General features: G+C 34.9%; 1 protein-coding gene across 1 annotated transcript; it reads left to right on the plus strand.

Moving 5' to 3' along the window:
* Positions 1-1,445: 1,445 nt before the first annotated feature.
* Positions 1,446-21,172, plus strand: LOC120187473 (phospholipase D delta-like). The gene is made up of 11 exons (XM_039191179.1): positions 1,446-1,817; positions 1,923-2,663; positions 3,013-3,129; positions 3,307-3,501; positions 18,442-18,714; positions 18,797-18,865; positions 18,976-19,123; positions 19,696-19,844; positions 20,157-20,330; positions 20,461-20,658; positions 20,771-21,172. Exons 1-11 carry the CDS (start codon positions 1,635-1,637, stop codon positions 21,062-21,064), a joined length of 2,541 nt encoding a protein of 846 aa, XP_039047110.1. The 5' UTR covers positions 1,446-1,634; the 3' UTR covers positions 21,065-21,172.
* Positions 21,173-21,578: the final 406 nt, after the last annotated feature.

A 21,578-nucleotide genomic window follows, 5' to 3' on the forward strand; every position in this document is an offset into this window, starting at 1 on the left:
TGTTATGGTTTATTGTTAGCAAATTTTGTAGACCGTAAATTTTTTTATTTAATTTGTCTATTTTAAGTCATTTGTTCTATTTAAAATTTAGGGTTTTAAATTCTATAGTTTAAGATTAAAGTAAGTAAAAATAAATTCTATATATCAAATAATAATTCCTGCTGTTATCATATCATCAACAACTAAAATTATATTTTAAAGTATTTATTTATTTATTTATTTTAGGTTTAATTATAAAATAAGTTCTCAAAATATAACGTTTTTCACAAATAGATGCTCATTTTTTTGAAAGATCCAGATGTTAAATGTTACAAACATTATCACTTTAGGTGATAAGATTTTAACTCTCGTTAGTTTTTTCTGTTAAATTATATGTGTCATATTTTGGGTAAATTAGATATAAAAATCAAACAGGAACTACGGAGAGTGATATTTTGGTGCAAATCGACAATGTTATGACTAATTTATTACTTATAAAATTTCAATTAAAAAAACTTATTCAAATATTAATCGTCTATTTGTATAGGTTACCCTTAAAATTAATATACGTTATATAATTATCAGTAAATTTAAAAAAAAAAAAAAAGCGACACACAAGCGTATAAATCGGATGGCAAAGGGTATGAAACAAGGATAATACTTTCCTTCGTTTGAATGAAAACCAATGTTTGCCTCATATTTCCCACCATTTTCGCTGCAATTCTCTCCCAAACAAAACTCAGCGAATGTTGCTCTTCTCTCATTTTGTTCTGCCATTTTCTTTCACCCTAAACACAAAATTGATAATCTTGCTCATCTTCTTCAACAAGGTCTATAGTACAGCCAAGACAAAGCAGCTATTGCATACGCATTCCATAACTATAATGTGCGTTTTCTTCCTTCAATTCGTTTTTCATTTTGATTTCTTTCGATTTTGATCCAAATGGTTAACGTACTAATAAATTATTGCCAGTAATGCCCTTTTGTTTGGTGATATATGAATTTTCTTACGTTTGGTACGATTATATTTTGTAACCTTGCCTGTGAAATGATCAACTCTTTTTTCTTTTCTTTTCTATGCTGGATGATCAAATTAGGATAATTGAAACAAGCTTATTTGGGATGTGAATTGTTTTTGGAAACAATTCATCAATGATGTTTCTGTATGGATTATGTATGGGGTGCAATTTTGACACCTGAATTGACAGTGCAAATTGTTTACTTCAACTATACTATATAAGCAAGTATAAATCACGGGCATATCCTTAATGAATGTTCAATCCCGATATCTTCAGTATCCATACTGCATTTGCTCGAGTATTGTGATGTCTATTCTAATGTCTTTTTCTTATCAGCTTGCTGGAGAGGCCCTCTGAGTAATGGTTCAGGCAAAAATAATTTTTTCTTGAGTATTTCATGCTGTCTGGCCGCTTTGTTTTTATGATAAAGATGCTGCAACCTTTATGTATGAGGCTTATTGTTCAATTGAAGATGCTTGCTTTGAGATGTAAGTGTAAGTCGTGCTGAAAAGACAGATACCCGGAAAAGAATTCTACCTCTCTTGTTTTAGCAGATTGTTGTGATTTGATGTTTTGGGTTCAGGTCTGGTAGAAATGAGATATTTGAACCATTTGTTCTTTGCTTAATTAGTCAGAATGGGTCGCGACAAATCTCCAAGTGGCAGGGATGCTGAGGGAGCCACCTTCCTTCATGGGGAACTTGATTTCTGGATTATAGAAGCTAAAAGTCTTCCAAATATGGATTTAAATTCAGAAAGAATGAGGAGACTGTTTTCTATGTGTAGAACTTGTGAGAGTTCCTCCAGAAAGAAACCCAAGGCCTCTAGCATTAAGTCCTCTGGCAGTATGGCTTCTAGCACCAAGTCCTCTGGCAGTAAGGCCTCTAGCATTAAGTCCTCTGGCCGTAAGGCCTCTAGCATTAAGCCCTCTGGAAGGCAGTCTATGAATACTAGTGACCCTTATGTATCTGTTTGCCTTTCAGGGGCTACGGTTGCTCAAACTAGAGTAATTTCCAATTGTGAGAACCCCGTGTGGGATGAACATTTCATTGTGCCAGTTGCGCATCCTGTAGAAAATATTGAGTTTCATGTTAAGGACAATGATGTTCTTGGTGCTGAACTTATAGGAGTGGTTGCAATATCTGCAGAAAAAGTTGTTACAGGAGATGAAGTTAATGGTTGGTTCACTATTGTTGGCCATTCTGGGACTGATCGAAATCCTGAACTGCATGTTACTCTTCAGTTTAGGCCAGTGGAAGAAAATCCTGTATATCAACATGGTGTCGGGACTGGACCAGATTACATGGGAGTTCCAAATACATATTTCCCACTCCGAAAAGGAGGGAATATAACCCTTTACCAGGATGCTCATGTACCTGATTCCTTGGTACCTGAAATTCCCCTTGATGATGAAAAAACTTTTAAGCAAGGTCAATGTTGGGAAGACATATGCCATGCCATTCTGGAAGCAAAATACCTCATATACATAGTTGGTTGGTCCATCTACCATCCTGTAAAACTTGTGAGGGAACCAACAAAGCCTTTACCTGAGGAAGGGCAGCTTTCTTTGGGAGAGTTGTTGAAATACAAATCGCAAGAAGGGGTGCGTGTGCTTTTGCTGATATGGGATGATAAAACGTCACATGACAAACTTCTTTTGAAAACGGTACAGTACTTGACTCATTAGTTCAGCATTTACATCTAGTAGTGCTTACCTTCGTGTCTGAATGTGTTTTCTTTGTCCTGACCAGAAAAAGAAAGCATTTTTTGCCATAATATTGGGATAATTATTGTTATGTTCGCATTTTAATGTTATTGATTTAAGAGTTAGTTGATGCCATTTCTATGAATAGGCTTTACCTACCGTGGAAGTCCTTTTGTAATGTTATTGTTTTGTTCCCAACCACCCTTAACCTATATACCCCACTTATACAGATGAATTGGTTGAATACTGTTCATTTAGTGATCTTTTTTATCCATATACGCATCCTGAATGATGCTAGGCTTGAGTGCAGGAAGGTGTCATGCAGACGCATGATGAAGAGACTAGAAAATTTTTTAAACGCACAAATGTTCATTGTCTGCTCGCTCCTCGCTATGCAAGCAGCAAACTTAGTTTTTTCAAGCAACAGGTAAAGAATTTGTGGAACAAAGTATTCTTACTAAAACAACTGTCCTTCTGCCTTGTCTTTGCCACTCAGATACTAGTATATTCATGAAAGATTTTTATCATTCATTGGTCATAACTAGATGACTATGCATTTAATTTGTTGTTTTAGCCACGCCTTGAATATATCCTTCTAATTCAGGTCGTAGGAACCCTTTTCACACATCATCAGAAGTGTGTGCTTCTTGACTCCCCAGGCTCAGGAATTAATCGGAAAATAACTGCTTTCATTGGTGGTCTAGATTTATGTGATGGTAGATATGACACACCTGAGCACCGGATCTTTACTGATCTAGATACAGTCTTCAAGGGTGATATTCATAATCCTACATTTCCTGTAAGTGGTTTCTCCACATTAAACTCTCTGCATTGTGGAGTGCGTTGTTATTTTTTTTTTTTTTTGAGAAATGTGGAGTGCGTTGTTATTTCTAGTATGATGGCGGATTATAAGAAGACAGCATTATAATTTAGCAGAGGATGAAGTTATTTTACTTAGCATTTCGTTTAGGTGTCCATATAAATGTTGTTCAAAGCACACTTACAGTCTTACTCAAAAGCAAATGGTGCAAAGTCCAATTAACATTTGAATTAATCTAATACAAGAAAACTTTCTAGCTACTATGTTTTGTTGTCATAGATTTATGCTGCTATTGCCTCACCCACTTTGATATTCTAGAGGTCTTTTAATATAGTTCTGGGAAGAGAATCGCAGACAAGGAAAAAAGCAGTGGTAAATTGAAGAGTAGTTAGCTGTTAGGAGAGTTCTTGGCGAAAAAAGAAAAGGTAACTAGAAGGTTTATGTAAATTTTAGAGAAATAGAATTCTTTGTTTTCTATTTTTTAACTCGGTTACAGAAAAAGAGAGTCCTATCCTTTTAAATGACCTCTTGTACAGGAAGTCTAACCAATGTAAAAGTCTATCTAAAATTTAGATTAAAGATGAACTAGAGACTTATCCTAAACTAACTGACTATTTATAAACAGTAACACAAATCTTATCTACAATCTACACTTCTTAGGGGTATTCAATCGATTAACCGATTGAACCAAATGACCCAAAATATATTAATCAAAATTTTTTTCCTTTAACTGTTAACCGAACAGAATTTTTCAAAAATTTTTAACCGAAACAAACTGAATTCGATTAATTGGTCAGTTAACTGAATTAACCGAAATTTATACATAATATATATTAAATATTAAATATTTTTGATTTATTCGGTTAATTTGAGCGGTTAATTCAGTTAAAATTAAAGTTTGAACACCCCTAATAGCTAAATAATATATATAATATCTTAAATAATTAATAATTTCTTAATTCGATTAATTCAGCTAATTAACTTATTTCAAACCAAATTAATCAATAATTGAAGTTTTTAAAAATCATTAACCGTTAATCAATCGAACCCAAAATTAACCGATTGATTAACCGAGAAAATTTTTGATTCGATCAGTTAATTCGATTTTAACTGAATTATGAACATCCTTACTTCCCCTCAAGCTGGTATGTATATGCTATAGAGTCCCAGCTTGGATGTAAGCTAGGAAGCGCCTTGGTGAGCACATCGGCCACTCACGAGTAGAGATGAAACTAAGCTTTTCTATTCCATTTGTAACCTTCTCAGACATAAGGTGAAGATTTAACTCCATATGCTTTGTTCGGTTGTGTTGTACTGGATTTTTAACAATGCTAATTGCTGATTGATAATCACAATTAAGTTTGAAATTTTCACTGTGATTCATTTTTAAGTTCTGCCAGGAACCATTGTACCCAAATATCTTCACAAATTTTTTGTGCCAAAGCTCGAAACTTAACTTCAACACTGCTTCTTGACAATACATTCTGTTTATTTTTTCTTCTTCAAGTCACCAAATTATCTCATACTCGAGTGCAATACCCATTGGTGAATTTTCGGTATGTGAGCTCTCCTGCTCAGCTTGCATCAGTGGAGACTTCCACCTTTTTCTTCTCATTCTTGGTAAAAAGCCAACCTATATCTTGATGTCATTTTAAGGTTTTGCAAGATTCTAGTTACTGTTGCAAGATGATCCTCTCTAGGATCATGCATAAACTGACTTACAATGATAACTGAAAAAAATAATATCCGACTTTGTAAGAGATAAGATTTCCTACTAATCGTTAATAATGTTCCTTGTCAACGGGGAAAAAAATCTCAATTAATTCAAAATTTTAGGTTCTGCTCCATAGGTGTCTCAACAGGCTTACAACCTACCATACTTGTCTCCAAAAATAAGTCCAATGTATACTTTTGTTGATTAATCACAATTTCAGTGTTTGATCTAGCTACCTCCATATCAAGGAAATATAAAAATAACCAATGTCCTTGGTTTCAAATTCGGTTGCCAAAAAAGCCTCAAGTTTCCAGATTTGAAAAGAATCATCATCAACACAAACAATTAAAATAGCCTTTTTTATTTTCTGAAGAAATTTTGACAAACATATTATGATCAGTTTGACATTGAAGATGGTCAAATTTCAATGTAACCTTAGTAAACCTATCAAACCAAGCTTTAGGTGATTGTTTAAGGTCATATAGGGTTTCAGTAACTTATATATCCTGTATGGAATAGAGTTTGTGCTTAATCCAAGAGGTTGTTGCATATATATCTCATTCTCTAGATTTCTATTAAAAAATGCATTCTTAGTGTCGAGTTAATTTAAGGCTGGTCAAGATTTGCTGCAAGTGATAACAAAATTCGTACCATATTGAGCTTTGTCATGTGAGCAAACGTCTTCTGATAATCAATCTCATAGGATTGTGTGAAGCACCTCGCTACCAGCCTAGCTTTGAACCTTTCGAAGCTCCCATTTGCATAATATTTAATTATGAAAATCCATTTACAACTCACTGTCCTCTTTTTGGAGGTAAATCAGTCAAAACTTAGGTCTTGTCCTCTTTAAGTGCCCGAAGTTCCTCTTGAACAACCTTCTTCCACCTAGGATTTTTTAATGCTTCAATTACAGACTCAGAAATATGCACTTAATTAAGTTTAGAAGTAAAAGCTTTGAATGAAGGCATCAATTTTCCATAGGTAACATACCATTGTATAGTATGAATGGTATACTTTCAGATATCTTTTCTCTGAGCAATAGATAAATTAGATGTATCTATTGCAGGAACAGTTTCAACACTTAAAGAATCCATACCTTGCTCATCATGTAAAGGAAATGGAATTTGGTCTAGCTATTGAACAGTCCTAACTGGTGTAGTAGCCTGTGGAACAGGCTTTCTCTTCCTCCTTGTATAGACACTAAGTTCATTTTTTTCAAGTTGAGTTGCTGGAGGAGGACTTTCTGGTGTAGGAGAATTTGATTCAATTTGGAGTATGAGCTAGGTTGATTGTGATATAGAAACAAGAACATCCAGAGGTAACTGTATTGTTTGAGGCTGAAATTCATCAAAACACTCCCCTGAATTTCAAAATTTGAAAAATAAGGCTGAAAATAAATTCATGGAATGTAACATCCATAATAATGTAGAATTTATGAGTGATAGGAGAATATCATATATATCCCCTTTTTAAGAGAAGAATATCCTAAAAAAATACACTTAGCAGCCTTAAGTTCTAACTAACCCCAAAATTGCTTATGGATGTGAACAATAGAATAACCAAAAACTTTAACTGTTAATGTGCAAGTCATAGGTTTGAAAAGAGAGAACTATAGTAGAAAGACATCTATCGGTCTTTGAAAGCCTAAAACTTGACTTGGTAGGTGATTATAAGATAGGTAGCAGTAAGTAAAGCTTTTGTGCAAAAATATTTTGGAACATCTGAAGAAAAAATAGAGAATGAATAACCTCTAAAAGATGTTTGTGTTTTTTTCTTGATGACTCAATTTTGTTGTGGAGTGTCGACGCAAAATCTAATGTGGATAAGGCACTTTTCTGTAAAGAAGATGCCCAAGGTACTCGTGAAGTATTCAGTCATGTTATCACTTTTTAGATTATGAATTTTAGAAGAAAATTAAGTGTCAACCATCATATAAAACGTCTTAAAAATACTTTCTGTTTCATATTTTTGATTCATTAAATACGTCCAAGTGGCCCTAGTATGATCATCAATAAAAGAAATGAACCACCTAGCCCCAGAAATATTCTTAACCTTAGAAGAGCCTCAAATGTCACTATGGATAAGAAAAAATGATTGACATGATTTATAAGAAGATGAAGGATATATATTTCGTTTATGTTTTGCCTACTTACATATGTGACAATGTAAAGAGAATGGATATTTATTAAGAAATAATTTTTGAAACAATTGTTAAAGATAATAGAAACTAGGATGACCAATGTAAAAGGGTCATAATAGGATGCCATTTGAACTTAAGCTAGACATATAAGAAGAAAACAAACATGATTATTAGTGCAACTTGACAGAGCTTGTCTTTTAGGAGGAGATTGGCCTTCAATAATATAAAGTCTACCACACAAATCAACACAATCAATCACCTTTATAATTTATCAAGAAAGAGAGAAAATTGAACGAAAATAATTCTCTTAATTACAAGCAATTTGATGCGTACAAGCCTACTTTTATACTATTCATGGAGTTAGTTTTCTACTTAAACTATACTACCTTGCAGAGTTATATACTAATAATTAGAATTAGAATTAATCTACTATTAGGAAAAACTACTCAATCGTACATCTAACACTCTCCCTCAAGCTGGGGAGTAAATGTTGGAAAGACCCAACTTGGATATGATTTCATCGAAAGTGGATTTTGGAAGTGCCTTGGTGAGAATATCAGCCAATTGATGTTTGGTAGGGACATAATTGAGTTTTATTAGTCCACTATTCACCTTTTTAGAGATAAAATGTCTATTAATCTCCACATGCTTCGTTCGATCATGATGAATTGGATTCTTCGCAATACTTATTCCTGACTTATTCTCGCTTTGAAGTTCAAAACAATTGTTTTCACATAATCCCAATTCAGTTAAAAGTCATTATAGCCCAATTCCCTCATAAATGTCGTGTGCCATTGCCCTATATTCTGCTTCTACACTACTTCGAGAGACCACCACTTGCTTTTTACTTCTCCACGTGACAAGATTTCCCAAAAAAAATGAATAACAACGGTTTTAGATCTTCTATCAGTTAATTCTCTTGCCCAACTTGAGCTAGAGAAGATTTTCACTGTTTTGTCTTTGTTTTTTTTTCTGAAAATCAATCCATGTCCCCGTGTCATTTTCAAGTATCTCAGAATTCGGTTTACTGTCTCCAAATGTTCTTCTCTTAGGTCGTTCATATACTAGCTCACAATGCTTACAAAGAAGGCTATATCAGGCCTGGTGGGTGATAAATAGATGAGTTTACCTATTAGTCTTTGATATTGTTCTTTATTTACTGGGCTCCCTAATTCTCGTTTTCTTAACCTAAGATTTACCTCCATTGGTGTTTCGACTGGTTTACATCCCTTCATTCTTGTTTCTGATAGTAGATCAAGAATGTACTTTCTTTGACTTATCACTATCCCTTTTTTCGATCTCGAAACCTCCATGCTCAAGAAATATCTCAAATTTCCCAAATCTTTCATCTCAAACTCCCCTTGCAGCACTATCCTCCTCTTCACGCCGTCCTACTCACGACGCTTCTCCTCCTTACCATTCGTGCCAGTGTCGATTGATAACCCCATCGCAACATTCACCGCTGCCCCTCCCAATCGTTCCCTATAGTCGTATTTGCTGCTAGTCCGTAATAAATCCTAAAACTTTTAATTACAAGAAATTTGATGCGTACGTACCTACTTTTACATAATTCATGGTGTTAGTTTTCTACTTAAACTATACTACCTTGTAGAGTTATATACTAATAATTAGAATTAATCTACTATTAGGAAAAACTACTCAATCGTACATCAACAACCTTCTTCGAGTCTAATTCCTAAAAAACACAACCACAAGAATGAATTTAGTACGACAATGAAAATCAAGACAAAATCGACTAACAAATAAAAAATTGCAGTGAAGATTTAGAAAAAGATAATATTTTAAAGCACAAGATAATTTTTAACAAGCACAGATCCAATGCTCTGAACGACAAGTAAAGTTCTATCATCAGTCTTCACATGTCTTTGAATAGTTGATTGTGAAATTGTTAAAAATAGGTTATGGTTTCATTTCATATGATCAATAGCACCAAAATCGACTATCCATGAAAATCGAGTAGGGTTGGAGAGAAATGTGAAGTTACTAAATTGTTGCAGATTGAAGTTTGTTGAATTTTCTACTGTGGCAATGTTTGCAGCAGGCTTCTTTTGTGGCTGTATACTTTAAGGTTTCCAGTTGGCATGCTTACTGAACATATTTAGGAGAGGAAAGGATAACTTTATTTCTCTATATTTCAAAGAATTAACAGCTTACAACTTATAGGAAATTAGGTAGCAAAGTAAAGGAAATGGTCCTTAAAAATCAGAAATTAAGATTAGAAACTATTTACACTAAGTCAACTCCTAGAAATAAGGAATAATTATATTCCTAAATTCTTGGAATTCCAACACTTTCCCTCAAGTTGGTGTGTAGATATTGATCAAACCCAACTTGACACTAAGAACTTCAAACATGCTTTTATTTAGGCTCTTAGTTAATAAGTCTGCAACTTGTTGTTTGGTGGGTAAGTAGGCAATGAACACTTCTCTTATGTCGACCTTTTCTTTGATAAAATGACGATCAATCTCTACGTGTTTGGTACGATCGTGATGAATTGGATTATGTGCTTTACTGATTGCTGCCTAGTTGTCACAGTACATCTTCATGGGTCTGACATACGGTACCTTTAGTTCTCCCATTAGTCGTTGTATCCAAAATACCTCACATATTTCATGAGACAAAGCTCGGTACTCAGCCTTAGTACTGCTACGAGCCACGACATATTATTTTGCACTCCTCTATGTTTCAAGGTTACCCCACACATAGCTACAATAACCATTTGTAGAGAGTCTATCATTCACTAAACCTGCCCAATCTACACCAATATATATCTCCACATATCAGTTTGTTGTTTTCTTAAAGTGTAGACCTTTACCAAGAGTTTCCTTCAAATATCTTAATATTCTGTAGGTAACCTCTAAATGTTTTTCCCCTGAAGCATGCATATATCAACTAATGACACTCACAACGAACACAATATTGGGACGTGTGTGTAGGTATATGAGCTTTCCCACAAGTTGTAGATAAATCCCCCATCTAATTTTCCATATCTTCATTAGTGCCCAACTTCAAATTGAACTCAATTGGAGTCTCAACAAGCTTGCAACCTAATATGTCAGTCTCAGTGAGTAAATTGAGAACATACTTTCGTTGGGAAATATAAATACGTATCCAAGTACTTGCTACTTTCATTCCAAGAAAATATTTGAGATTTCCCAAGTCTTTAAGCTCAAATTATATACTAAGGAACCTTTTAGCTTGTTGATTTCACTCGAATCATCACATGTTAGGATGATATCATCAACATAGATGATAAGAATGGTGCATTTACCATATCCCGAGTGTTTGTAGAACAAAGTGTGGTTTGCCTGCCCTTGAGTATATTCCTTGCTGATCATAGCCTTGACAAAATGACTAAACCATGCTCTTGGGGACTTTTTCAACCCATATAAAGTTTTTTTTAGCTTGCACACTCAACTCTTTTCTTCTTCAAATCCTGGCGAAAGTCCATATAAACCTCCTCATTTAATGCATCATTGAGGAAAGTATTTTTAACATCTAATTATGTCAAGGCCAATAAAGGTTGACAGTAAAGGAGAGAATAACACGAATAGTGTTAAGTTCTGCAACAGGTGAAAACGTCTCATCGTAGTTGAGGCTATAAGTTTGGGTGAAGCCTTTTGCCACAAGTTGAGCCTTGTGTCGTTCGATGCTGCCAGTCATACTTGAATTTTGTGGTGAAAATCCACTTACAACCTACTATTTTATTCCCTTCAAGCAGATATGAAATTTCCTATGTCCATTGTTTTTGAGTGCATTCATTTCTTACATTACAACATGTTTCCATTCGATTTATTCTAGGGCTTCTTCCACACTTCTAGGGGTCTCTACATGATCAACATTAGTTACAAAAGTTTTTTATGCCTTAGATAAATTTCCATATGATACAAACCGAGAGATAGAATGTTGGGTGCATGTCATTGTGCCCTTACGAAGAGCAATCGGGAGATCAATGGATGATGATGAGGGGAATGCTTCAGGTATAGAATAGTCCTCAGGTTGGTATGAAATTGGCAATGCTATTTTGTCACCTTCATGAGAATAACAGCGTCGAGAATAAACAAGTAGGATAAGAGCCCGGTGTTGTTGATCTTTAGAGATAAGAGGTTGTTGTGTTTGAGAAGTATTATGATCATCCAATAAAAAAAGTTTCATCGTACTAATTCACCTGCCATTACATTATCAAGACCATGAATACGAGCAATGACGTCGCCCACTTGAAGTACGATACCAATATTTACTTCTCTATTATATTGCTTAATACGTTCACAAATATTATTACAAATTAGGAAGGTCACTGTTAGAGGGGACAATGATATTTTCTTGTTGCAGGGGAGAATCAGGTAAATAAAGAATTATAAGGACTTCTTGGTTATTAGGATTTTGTGTGTCAGGAATGGTACGAGTGGGATTGGAAGGTATGATAAGAGGCGTATCATGTGTCTCACTTCATAAAGAGTTTCCCCTGAAGATGAGTTGTTTAAAATAAGGTTCGATTTCAAAAAATGTGACATCCTGAGAGACAAACATGCGACACAAGGTTGGTGAATAACATTTGTATCCCTTTTGTGTGGGATAGTAGCTAATGAAGACACAAATTCCTTAGGGTCAAGTTTAAACTGTTTGGGTTGATGACAATGGACTATTGTCTTGCAACCAAATATTTTAGCTGGTGGAGTAGAAACACGAAATAGTGGAAAGGCTTTTTGTAGGGCATTTAGAGTGTTTGTAGGTTGAGAACTTTGGATGGCATTTGGTTTATTAGGTAACACATAGTAAGGATAACCTACCCCCACAAATTGTTTGGGACATTCATGGTGAACATTAAGGTTCGAGCAACAGCTAAAAGGTGTCAATTTTTTCTTTTCGAAATTTCATTTTGCTGCGGTGTGTCAGAATAAGAACTTTGATGTATAATGCCTTGATCAGAAAGGGATGAGATTAAAACATATTTAAAATATTCTCTCTCATTATCGGTGTTGAGTTTGTATAAGTGGAGTTAAATTAGGTCCAAATCATGAAGTGGAAGTTCTAGAATATTTTTGGTGTTTCAGATTTTTCTTTGAGGAGATAAACCCAACATACTCTAGTATGGTCATCAATGAAGGTTATGAACCATCTAGCTCCTATGACATTTTTTACTCGGCTAGCCCCCCATTAGTCACCGTGTATTAAGGATAAAGGTCGGGATTGGATATAAGGTTTTAAGGGGTATGGTACACGGGTATGTTTTGATAATTGACAAATTTTACATTTAAAGGAATTGGTACTTTTATTACGGAATAACAAAGGAAGCAAATGCTTCAAATACATGAAGTTTGTGTCCTACCTATGGTGCCATAACATCATGGTGTCCTCATTTGAATTAATGAGAGCTGATCCTTCTTGCAATCTGTCTTGCTTATTCTTATTATTTTGGTTATTCTATATATATAGAGTCAATCATCTATCTCAGCAGTGCCAACTATCCTCCCCGATTTCTGTTCATGTATAACACAACCAAGAGTAGAAAATTCAACAAGAACATCCTTATCTTTACTGAGTTTACTGATTGAAAGTAAATTGCAAGATAAATTAGGAATATATAGAACTTTCTCAAGTGAAAAATTCTTGTGAGTTGAACTGTTCCTACGCCAACAACGGGTGAGTATGAGCCATCTTCTATTCTGATATGGGATTTTGGTTGTGACAGAGGCCATTTGCGTGAAACATGGATAAGTTACCTGTCATGTGATCGAAGGCGCCCAAATTGAGAATCCAGACATAATGATTACTAGAATCAGAAGTAGTATTAAGGGCAATACCTTGAATGGGCAAAGATCCATTAGTTGTTCGAGTACCGAGTATCTTGTGGAGAGTTTCAAGTTGAGACTTGGTTAGACGGACATCTAGGGTATCTTTAGTGGGAACAAATGAGTTGCTAGAAGATAGCAAAGCCTTCATGCCCTTTTGATTTTTGTCATCCTAGGATAGTTGTAAAGCTTGAAGCACTTCTCCTTTGTGTGATCGGTGCGATTGTAGTGGCTACACCATGAGCGATCTCCTGATCTATTTTGTCCCGGGTCACTTCCCGCTCAATATTTTCGAGATTAAGGACCTTTAGAGATAAGGGAAGAGGTTTCAATAGGATGGTGACTAGTGTTGTTTACGGGTTTGGGTTCCTTCACGTCTCATCATGACTCAGCGACAATTTTATTTTCTTCGAACCTCTGCAAAGGCTTCACCGATCGCTAGTAGGAGAGTGCTTCCCAAAATACGGTCACATACTTCATCTAACTCACTGTTTAGCCCTGCTAGGAAATCGTAGAGTCATTCTTTGTTGAGGTGTGCCATGAACTTGGTGTATTCCATGCCCTCACCCCAACCTGCTTCCTAATACATATCAAGTTCCAGCCACAAGATCTTCAAAGTTGTTGTAATAACAAATCACTTCAAACGTTCTTTGTCGAATGTCCTTTACCTTGGCTTTGATCTTAAACATCTGAGAGGCATTTTTCAGGTCTAAATAATTCTCCTTGACTTTATCCCACATTGTTTATGCAGTCTTGAATAGAAGGTAGATATGTCTTATATGGCTTTCTATAGAGTGATCAGCCATGCCATTACAATTAAGTTATTGAATTCCCATGTGTCATAATTAGGATCTTTTGAAGGACGTGGAATTTCTCCATTGATGTATCCTAATTTTGCCATAGCTTTGAATTACCATGAAAACGGATTGAGACCATTGTAAGAAATTCTTACCATCTAGACGATGATTATTGATTATAAGAGAGGAATTGATATCGTCATGTGAGGTTACCTGATTGATGTTTTGAGTTACTTGTGAATGTTTCAAATTCAGATGAGGTTTCAGTGTGATCTCCCATGGGAGGAAGGCAAAAACAAGGGGTTTTTTAATTGGAACGAGCAGGACCGAAAGAGACCTAATGCTCTAATGCCATGAACAAGTTTAGGAGAGGAAATGTAATTTTATTTTCTCTATATTCGAAAGAATCAGTAGCTTACAATTTATAGGAAATTAGGTAGCATAGTAAAGGAAATGATCCCTAAAAATCAGGAACTAAGATTAGAAACTATTTACACTAAGTCAACTCCTATAAATAAGTAATAATTTTGTTCTTAAATTCTCGGAATTCCAACACTTACCATGTAGATTCCAGCAATTCTTCTAGAGATGACCAACCTTACGACATTGATCACACTATGGTCTCCCTGATTTGATTTTGCTAGTAGATATAGCATGGGTTAGAAGGGCAAAGCCATCAATAGAGGAAGGTTTAGGCAGCCTGAGGGCTCTTCGACTTTCTTCCTTTCGAACTTTAGAAAATACCTCATAGGTAGAGGTTTGATGCTAAGGATTCTCCCACGGGCAACATCCAAATTTTTATGCAATCCATTTAGGAATTGAAAATTCATTTTTTTTATTAGTTAACTTCTTGTAAAGTGCTGCATCATTCACACGTAAGTCAATTTGTTGCCAATACTTGGTCAATGTGTGTTGTAATAATGAATCACACTCATGTTGTCTTGCTTGAAATCAGAAGTTTTACTCTTGCTCACAAAAAGAAATTTTCCCCAATTGTTGGTGACATTGTATTTATTAACCAAGACATGATTATGTTGTTTTCCCGGATCCATTTTTCACACCCTGGGTCTGTTTCATTTGGTTTTGTGGCTCCCGTTGAAACAGAGCATAGCTTCCTCCTTCTTGTAATAATATCTTCATAGATTGAATCCGAAGATAGTTATGGTGAGTAGTTTGTGGACGGTTACCGAGTAAGAACAAAACTCAGCCAGGCCATAAGAACCTAAATATTTGCGAGGCTAGAATTTACTTTTGAAGAGTGTCCGACCATCGTGATAGTTTAGGAATGTACCCAAATTGATACCATGTAAGTTTTAGAGAAATAGAGTTGTTTTCTATTTCTTAATTCACTTACAAAGAGAGGGAGTCCCATCATCTCTTGTACAAGACGTCTAACCAAAGTAAAAGCCCATTTAAAATTTAAATTAAAGATAAACTAGAGACTTATCCTAGGCTAACTAGCTATTTACAAATAGTAACATAAATCTTATCTACAATCACAAACACCATTGAAGGATTTTCATATACTCATGATTAAAGTCGACTTTGGATGGAAATAGATTGATATGGTAAGAAGAATGATGGGAAACTGAGCAAGGGTCCATGGTTTCCCATTTGAAATCTTTGAATTTCAACTCTCAGCTACCAGATACCAAAAATTTTCATAACCCAATAAAGTTTGAGATTGTTTCTTATCTCGCATTTCTAGGATGGAACGTAACAGAAAAAAAAAAGAAATCAATTTCTATATTATTAGCATTAGGCATTGGAGTATTGGACCAGGTGTTTTATGATCCGAGTTTTGTTTGATTTGATCCTCGCGTTATAAATCTTTCATCCAATGCAGTTCGTACGCAACTGTACTTATTGTATTAGTTTTTGATTGAAAGGAATTCTTATTGGATAAAACTCTGTAATCTAAGACTTATTTGTCATTAGGTAATTGTCTCTATAAATAGATTATAGGAATAGGGTTATTGTTTATGAGAAGCCGAAGAATTTTTGAAGTCACAAACCTTTTTTTATTGACATTTTAGTGAATTTTTTTATGTTGTTCGTGTTTTTTCCTTTTAGGGTTTTTCATTTAAATATATGTTTCATTTTTATTGCGTGATTGCTTATTTGTCGTTATCTTCTGTAAAACTCATAACAAACTGGTATCTAGGTCTTTGGATTGCTTGATTCAATCACGATAATGCTATATTTGAAGAATAATATTCTTCTATTGGATTGTGCCATTTAAATTTCGTTGTGGCGAGTAGAGATGCGAGTAATTCTTGCACATATGTATTTGAACAATGTCTTATTATGATTTCGTAGGATGTCTTTGTCTTGAACACCTGAGTAGAAATAACGTAAGGATCGAAAACCCCTCTCAAATTCATATGTATTCGTTAAATTAAATATTTTAAATATTATAAGATGTGTTGAAGGAGAAAACTACTGATGCGTTATGGTTGAAGCTGGAGAAATTGTACATGATGAAAACTCTAACCAGCAGGATGCATCTGAAGCAACAACTATTTTTATCAGTTGGCAAAAGGTTCGCCTCTGATCACTTAATCGTTTTTAAGGAGGTTGTCTTGGATTGGGAGACTATAGAAGTTAGTTATGACGAAGAAGATTTAGGGTCAATTACTTTCTATTTACTATTGTTTTCTATCTGATATTTAAGGATACTATTTTATATAGTCATGAATCTGTCACTGTTAATGAAGTTTATGATGTTTTATCCTCGTATGATAAGATGAACCATTTCATGATTGGACTCGAATTTTAGTTTCACATGGAGTCTCATTGTTTATGGGAGAGCACAAGAACAAAGTCCTAGTGGTGATGTTAGTGTTAAGTCAATCGAGAAACTTAGGTGAAATTTGTTATTATTGTAAGAAAAAATTGCATATTAAATCTAAATGTCATAGGTTACAGAACACTAAGTAATGGATTCTAAAAGGTATACGTACACTGTTGGAGTTGGAGTTATGAGGATTAGTAGAAGCTTTCTTTTAGTGATGAAAGGGTAGAAAAAAATTGTCAAGTTTTATATTCTGCAGGATTTAACAGTTTTAGATGATGGGATTGTTACTGCCTCTTCCATGTCAGGTGGAGACATTACTATACTTTGACATGTGTGTTCAGAGCATATAAGTGGACAACATAATGGTTGAATCAAGCACAAAAATATTTCATGTTGAACAATAGATTAGCAATTTGAAGTTTAATTTTAGGAAGCAAAAAGAGTTCAATTTGTTGCAAGGATTCATAACGCCAAGAGTTCAGAAAGTAGACCTCCACTGAGGTTTGGTATGGCTGATTTATATTCTTACACCTTATTTTTGGTTGAAGATTTATATGCTAATGATGTTTAGTATTGTGTAGTACGTGATGTTATTGCAAATGGTGATATTATTGAGTGTAAAGTTGCCACTTATTATAAAAGTATCAATACGATGACTAAGTCAAAAATGGAGCATTGCTTGGACTTGACTAGTGTCTATTATTGAGGAATATCCTTGAGAAGTTTTGTGGAAGAGGTGTAGAATTTATTTTTCATCTATATTGAGATTTTCTTTTACTTGCATTGCATTTCTAGAATTTGTGTTAAGGTGGAGACTATTAGAGTTTGTTACTTGAATATGGTTTGATTCGGCTTTCGCAGTATTGACCTTATCGCACATCCAATCCATGTACGACTATACTTCTTGTATTAATTTTTTATTGAAAGTATAAATTTGTATTAAAGAAGACCCTTTGTAATCTAAGATTTTTTTATATCAACAATTAACCGTATAAATAGAAAATAAGGATTAGACTGAATTTTTTTTTCCCTTTAACTGTGGTTTTTTCTTTTAGGTTTTTCACACAAATCTCTGTGTCTCATTTTTATTGTGCGATTGTTTATTTGCCATTATCCTTCGCATGACATAGTAACAGGTGTAAACATATTTATCTATTTTAGATTATGGCTTGCTGTTATAACCTGGTGAACGAATATGTTTCTCCTTCATGATGTTTAATAAATTCAATAGGTTTATCCGTAGGAGGGCTTGTTAAGGATTGAGATATAGCTTGAGTTATTTCCCGTGGTAACATTTTGAAAGATAGACAATCACTAGTGTTTGACATCAGTTTGGTTTCAATCATTTACTGAATCTGCATGAGCATATATTTGCGGGTTCATCTAGTATTCATGTCATTCTTCTAGCGTAAGGCTTCGTACTCTTATATGCTTGATGTCAGATGTGATAAGGTTCTCCGTATTTTGTTTTCTTCTTCTCTTTGTGTTGGAAACTGCTGGATAACAGTGATGTCACTGTTGAATAGCATATGTAGTTGATGATATGGTGCCTTCCATTAAGCTATCTCTCTGGCATATGACACTCTTTATAGTTATTTGAATAAATTGCTGTTGTATCATGTGGGATTGGTTTTGACAATGGATGTCTTGACATATAGAGTAATGCCTACGGCCCAAGGCAAGCATGGCATGATCTACACTGCAGAGTCGAGGGCCCTGCTGCACATGATATATTGACTAATTTTGAACAAAGATGGAGAAAGTCTTCAAAGTGGCGTGACTTCAAGGTAAGAAAGGTCAATCCTTGGCACGAGGATGCCTTGATAAAGCTAGACCGTGTTTCATGGATAACATGTCCCTCTCCTGGTTCTGATGGAGACGAAGTTCTGCATGTTAGAGATGAAGGTGACCCAGATAATTGGCATGTGCAGGTTGGAAATTTTATGTTCCATACAATGACTTCTATTCCTTCTACTCTTCATGTTGAGATAATGTCAGTTCTCTTTATGATAGGTATTCCGGTCCATTGATTCTGGATCTGTGAAAGGATTTCCAAAGGATGTTCAGCAAGCTGCAGCTCAGGTTTGAAACTATCCCATTGTAATGCCTTTTGGGTCATTAACAGTTTTCTTAGTCCTTGTTACATCCATAATATGAAGAACCTTGGTATTTTGATTTGTATGTTTCTGCAGAACCTTATATGTGGGAAGAACTTGAAAGTAGACATGAGCATCCATATAGCTTATATAAAAGCAATAAGATCAGCACAACACTCGATATATATTGAGAATCAGTATTTCATTGGATCTTCATATTTTTGGCCATCCTACAGAAATGCAGGTAATCAACCATAGACTAGTAGCACTTCACTTTCTCCCTTTGGCTGGTGCAAATGGGATTTAACTCTTTGGGGGAGCTGAAATATAGCTATGACTTGGCCCTCTTTCAGTTATGTTCATAATGTCTATGAAACCAGTGGATCTATCTCAGATAAGCTAAAAGATGCATATTTCCTATTATATTTTCCGAAATAAGCTAAAAGGCTGTCTTTTTCTTACATGACTATGTTTAGCATGTATACACATACGCATAAAAGACTATAGTAATTGCATTATTTCTTTCTTTCGAACTACTGTTCCTTGGTATTATTTTCTAAAAGTCTCAGTGGTAGCTTCATTTTAAGAAAATTAACAGTTAATTTTGATCTCTGTAATCATTGCAGGTTAATTTTTATTTGGGTTTTTCCTATTAACATCTGTGATTTTTACATAATCTAGAAATGCTTATAGTTTGGTTTCTGGGCAAGCTGAATTAAGTCGTCAGCTCTTTGTGTAAGGAGTGTTTCATCTGCTTTTCATATCTTTGGAAACACATATGAAATGGTAAGGGAAGCAATTTTTCTTCATAACCAGGTGCTGATAACTTAGTCCCTATGGAACTAGCCCTGAAAATCGCCAGCAAAATCCGTGCAAAAGAGCGTTTTGCGGTGTATATAGTAATACCTATGTGGCCAGAGGGTGAGCCAACTAGCAATGCTGTGCAGGAAATATTATATTTTCAGGTTTTCTCACTCCTTATTAAGAATTGTGCATTACAAATATGAACCTTTTTCACTCCAAATAGAAAAAAAAAAAAGGAATTTTACATTGTTACTTGTGGTTGATCTCTGGCTCCATATTCTTCTGCATTGAAAAGTTTGCATATTTCCAACGGAACTTAAACCAGTTTATATGTTGTCAGTGTGTTATTTTCTTCATTTCCTTGTCAAGGATCAGAGAATCGAAGACCTTAAACCGGTTTATTTGTTGTGATAACTTGCTAGTTATCACAGTAATAGGAATAGAAGTTTATTTTTATGTTTAAATGCACATAGGGACAAACAGTGAGCATGATGTACTCGATCATTGCGAAAGAACTCGACCTAGCAGGCCTTTCCGATCAGTATAATCCACAAGAGTACTTGAACTTCTATTGCCTCGGTAAACGTGAAGCTCCACCTCTAGAGAGTTCGACTAAACTAAATCACAACAAGGATAACCGTGAACTGGTATAAGCCTTTTTGTTTTCTTCCTATATCTACTTTGACGATTATAGACATGGAGATCTTAGGGAACAAAACATAAATGCACTCACAGCCAAACCCCAATAACACATATTCCGTCGTTCCTTTTTGCCAGGGATTGGCTCAACAATTCCGCAGATTCATGATATATGTTCATGCCAAAGGGATGATAGTGGATGATGAGTATGTGCTACTAGGATCTGCAAACATTAACCAGAGATCCTTAGAAGGTTCAAGGGACACCGAAATAGCTATGGGTGCTTACCAGCCAAACTATACATGGGCGGTAAAGAAATCCAACCCTCGTGGCCAGGTTCGGGACTGTCTTTTCAGATTCTACATAAACTTGACTAGGTGCCCTGAAACATAGACTGTTATTACATATTATCTAGATTTGTAAGCTGCACGAGCATTGTTGTATCTAGGTTCATGGTTATCGGATGTCGCTCTGGGCGGAACACCTTGGTGAACACGACGATGCTTTCCGGGAACCGCAAAGCCTGGAATGTGTAAAACTTGTTAATGAGATTGCCCAAAGTAACTGGAAAGCATATGCGGAAAATGATTACACAGAAATGAGGGGCCACTTGATGCAGTATCCATATGAAATCGGAAGAGACGGAACGGTTTCTCTGATCCCGGAACAAGAAACATTTCCTGATGCTGGTGGTAAAATTCTTGGAGCACCTACCAATCTTCCTGATGTTCTAACAACTTAAAACGACATGCCAAAGCCATTGCCTTAATTGCAAAGCCCCAGTAAGTTTTTAGTAAACCACAAAATTGCAGGATGTAACATTAAAGAAAAGTCGAGATATAATATTAAGTTAGGCATTTTCATCACGGGTTGATGATTGTTAAGACCTCAGTAGCTGTGTTGAGTTTATTTATTTATGTTTTTTGAAGTTATTTCTGTTGTATATCCATTTCTTGCAGACAATTTATACAAATAGAATTCTTGCCATATTCTCTCGACATTAGTGGTGATTCCATGAATCAGAATGAGAATGTTGAAATGATAATTTAAATGTGGTGCCACGTAATGGATGTCACCTATCTATTACTTTATTTTTATTTTGCACATTCAATTATTATTTTTTTAAATCATATTTAATGTTACATTTATTTTAATAATCTATTGTTAAAAAATTGACGACGATGTTAATATAATAATTTTTTTAATTTCTACCTAATTATTCTTTTATTATTATTTTTTACAACAAGGAGATAGTT

Source organism: Hibiscus syriacus, unplaced genomic scaffold (assembly GCF_006381635.1).
Source record: "Hibiscus syriacus cultivar Baekdansim isolate YM2019G1 unplaced genomic scaffold, ASM638163v2 tig00113725_pilon, whole genome shotgun sequence".
Lineage (NCBI taxonomy): Eukaryota > Viridiplantae > Streptophyta > Magnoliopsida > Malvales > Malvaceae > Hibiscus > Hibiscus syriacus.

Excerpts from the sequence above, each read along its gene's own strand:
- LOC120187473 (XM_039191179.1), top strand. The coding sequence starts at position 1,635 with ATGGGTCGCGACAAATCTCCAAGTGGCAGGGATGCTGAGGGAGCCACC. Across the intron at positions 3,130-3,306 it reads TTAGTTTTTTCAAGCAACAG|GTCGTAGGAACCCTTTTCAC; the intron begins GTAAAGAATTTG and ends CTTCTAATTCAG. Across the intron at positions 18,715-18,796 it reads CAGATAATTGGCATGTGCAG|GTATTCCGGTCCATTGATTC; the intron begins GTTGGAAATTTT and ends TCTTTATGATAG.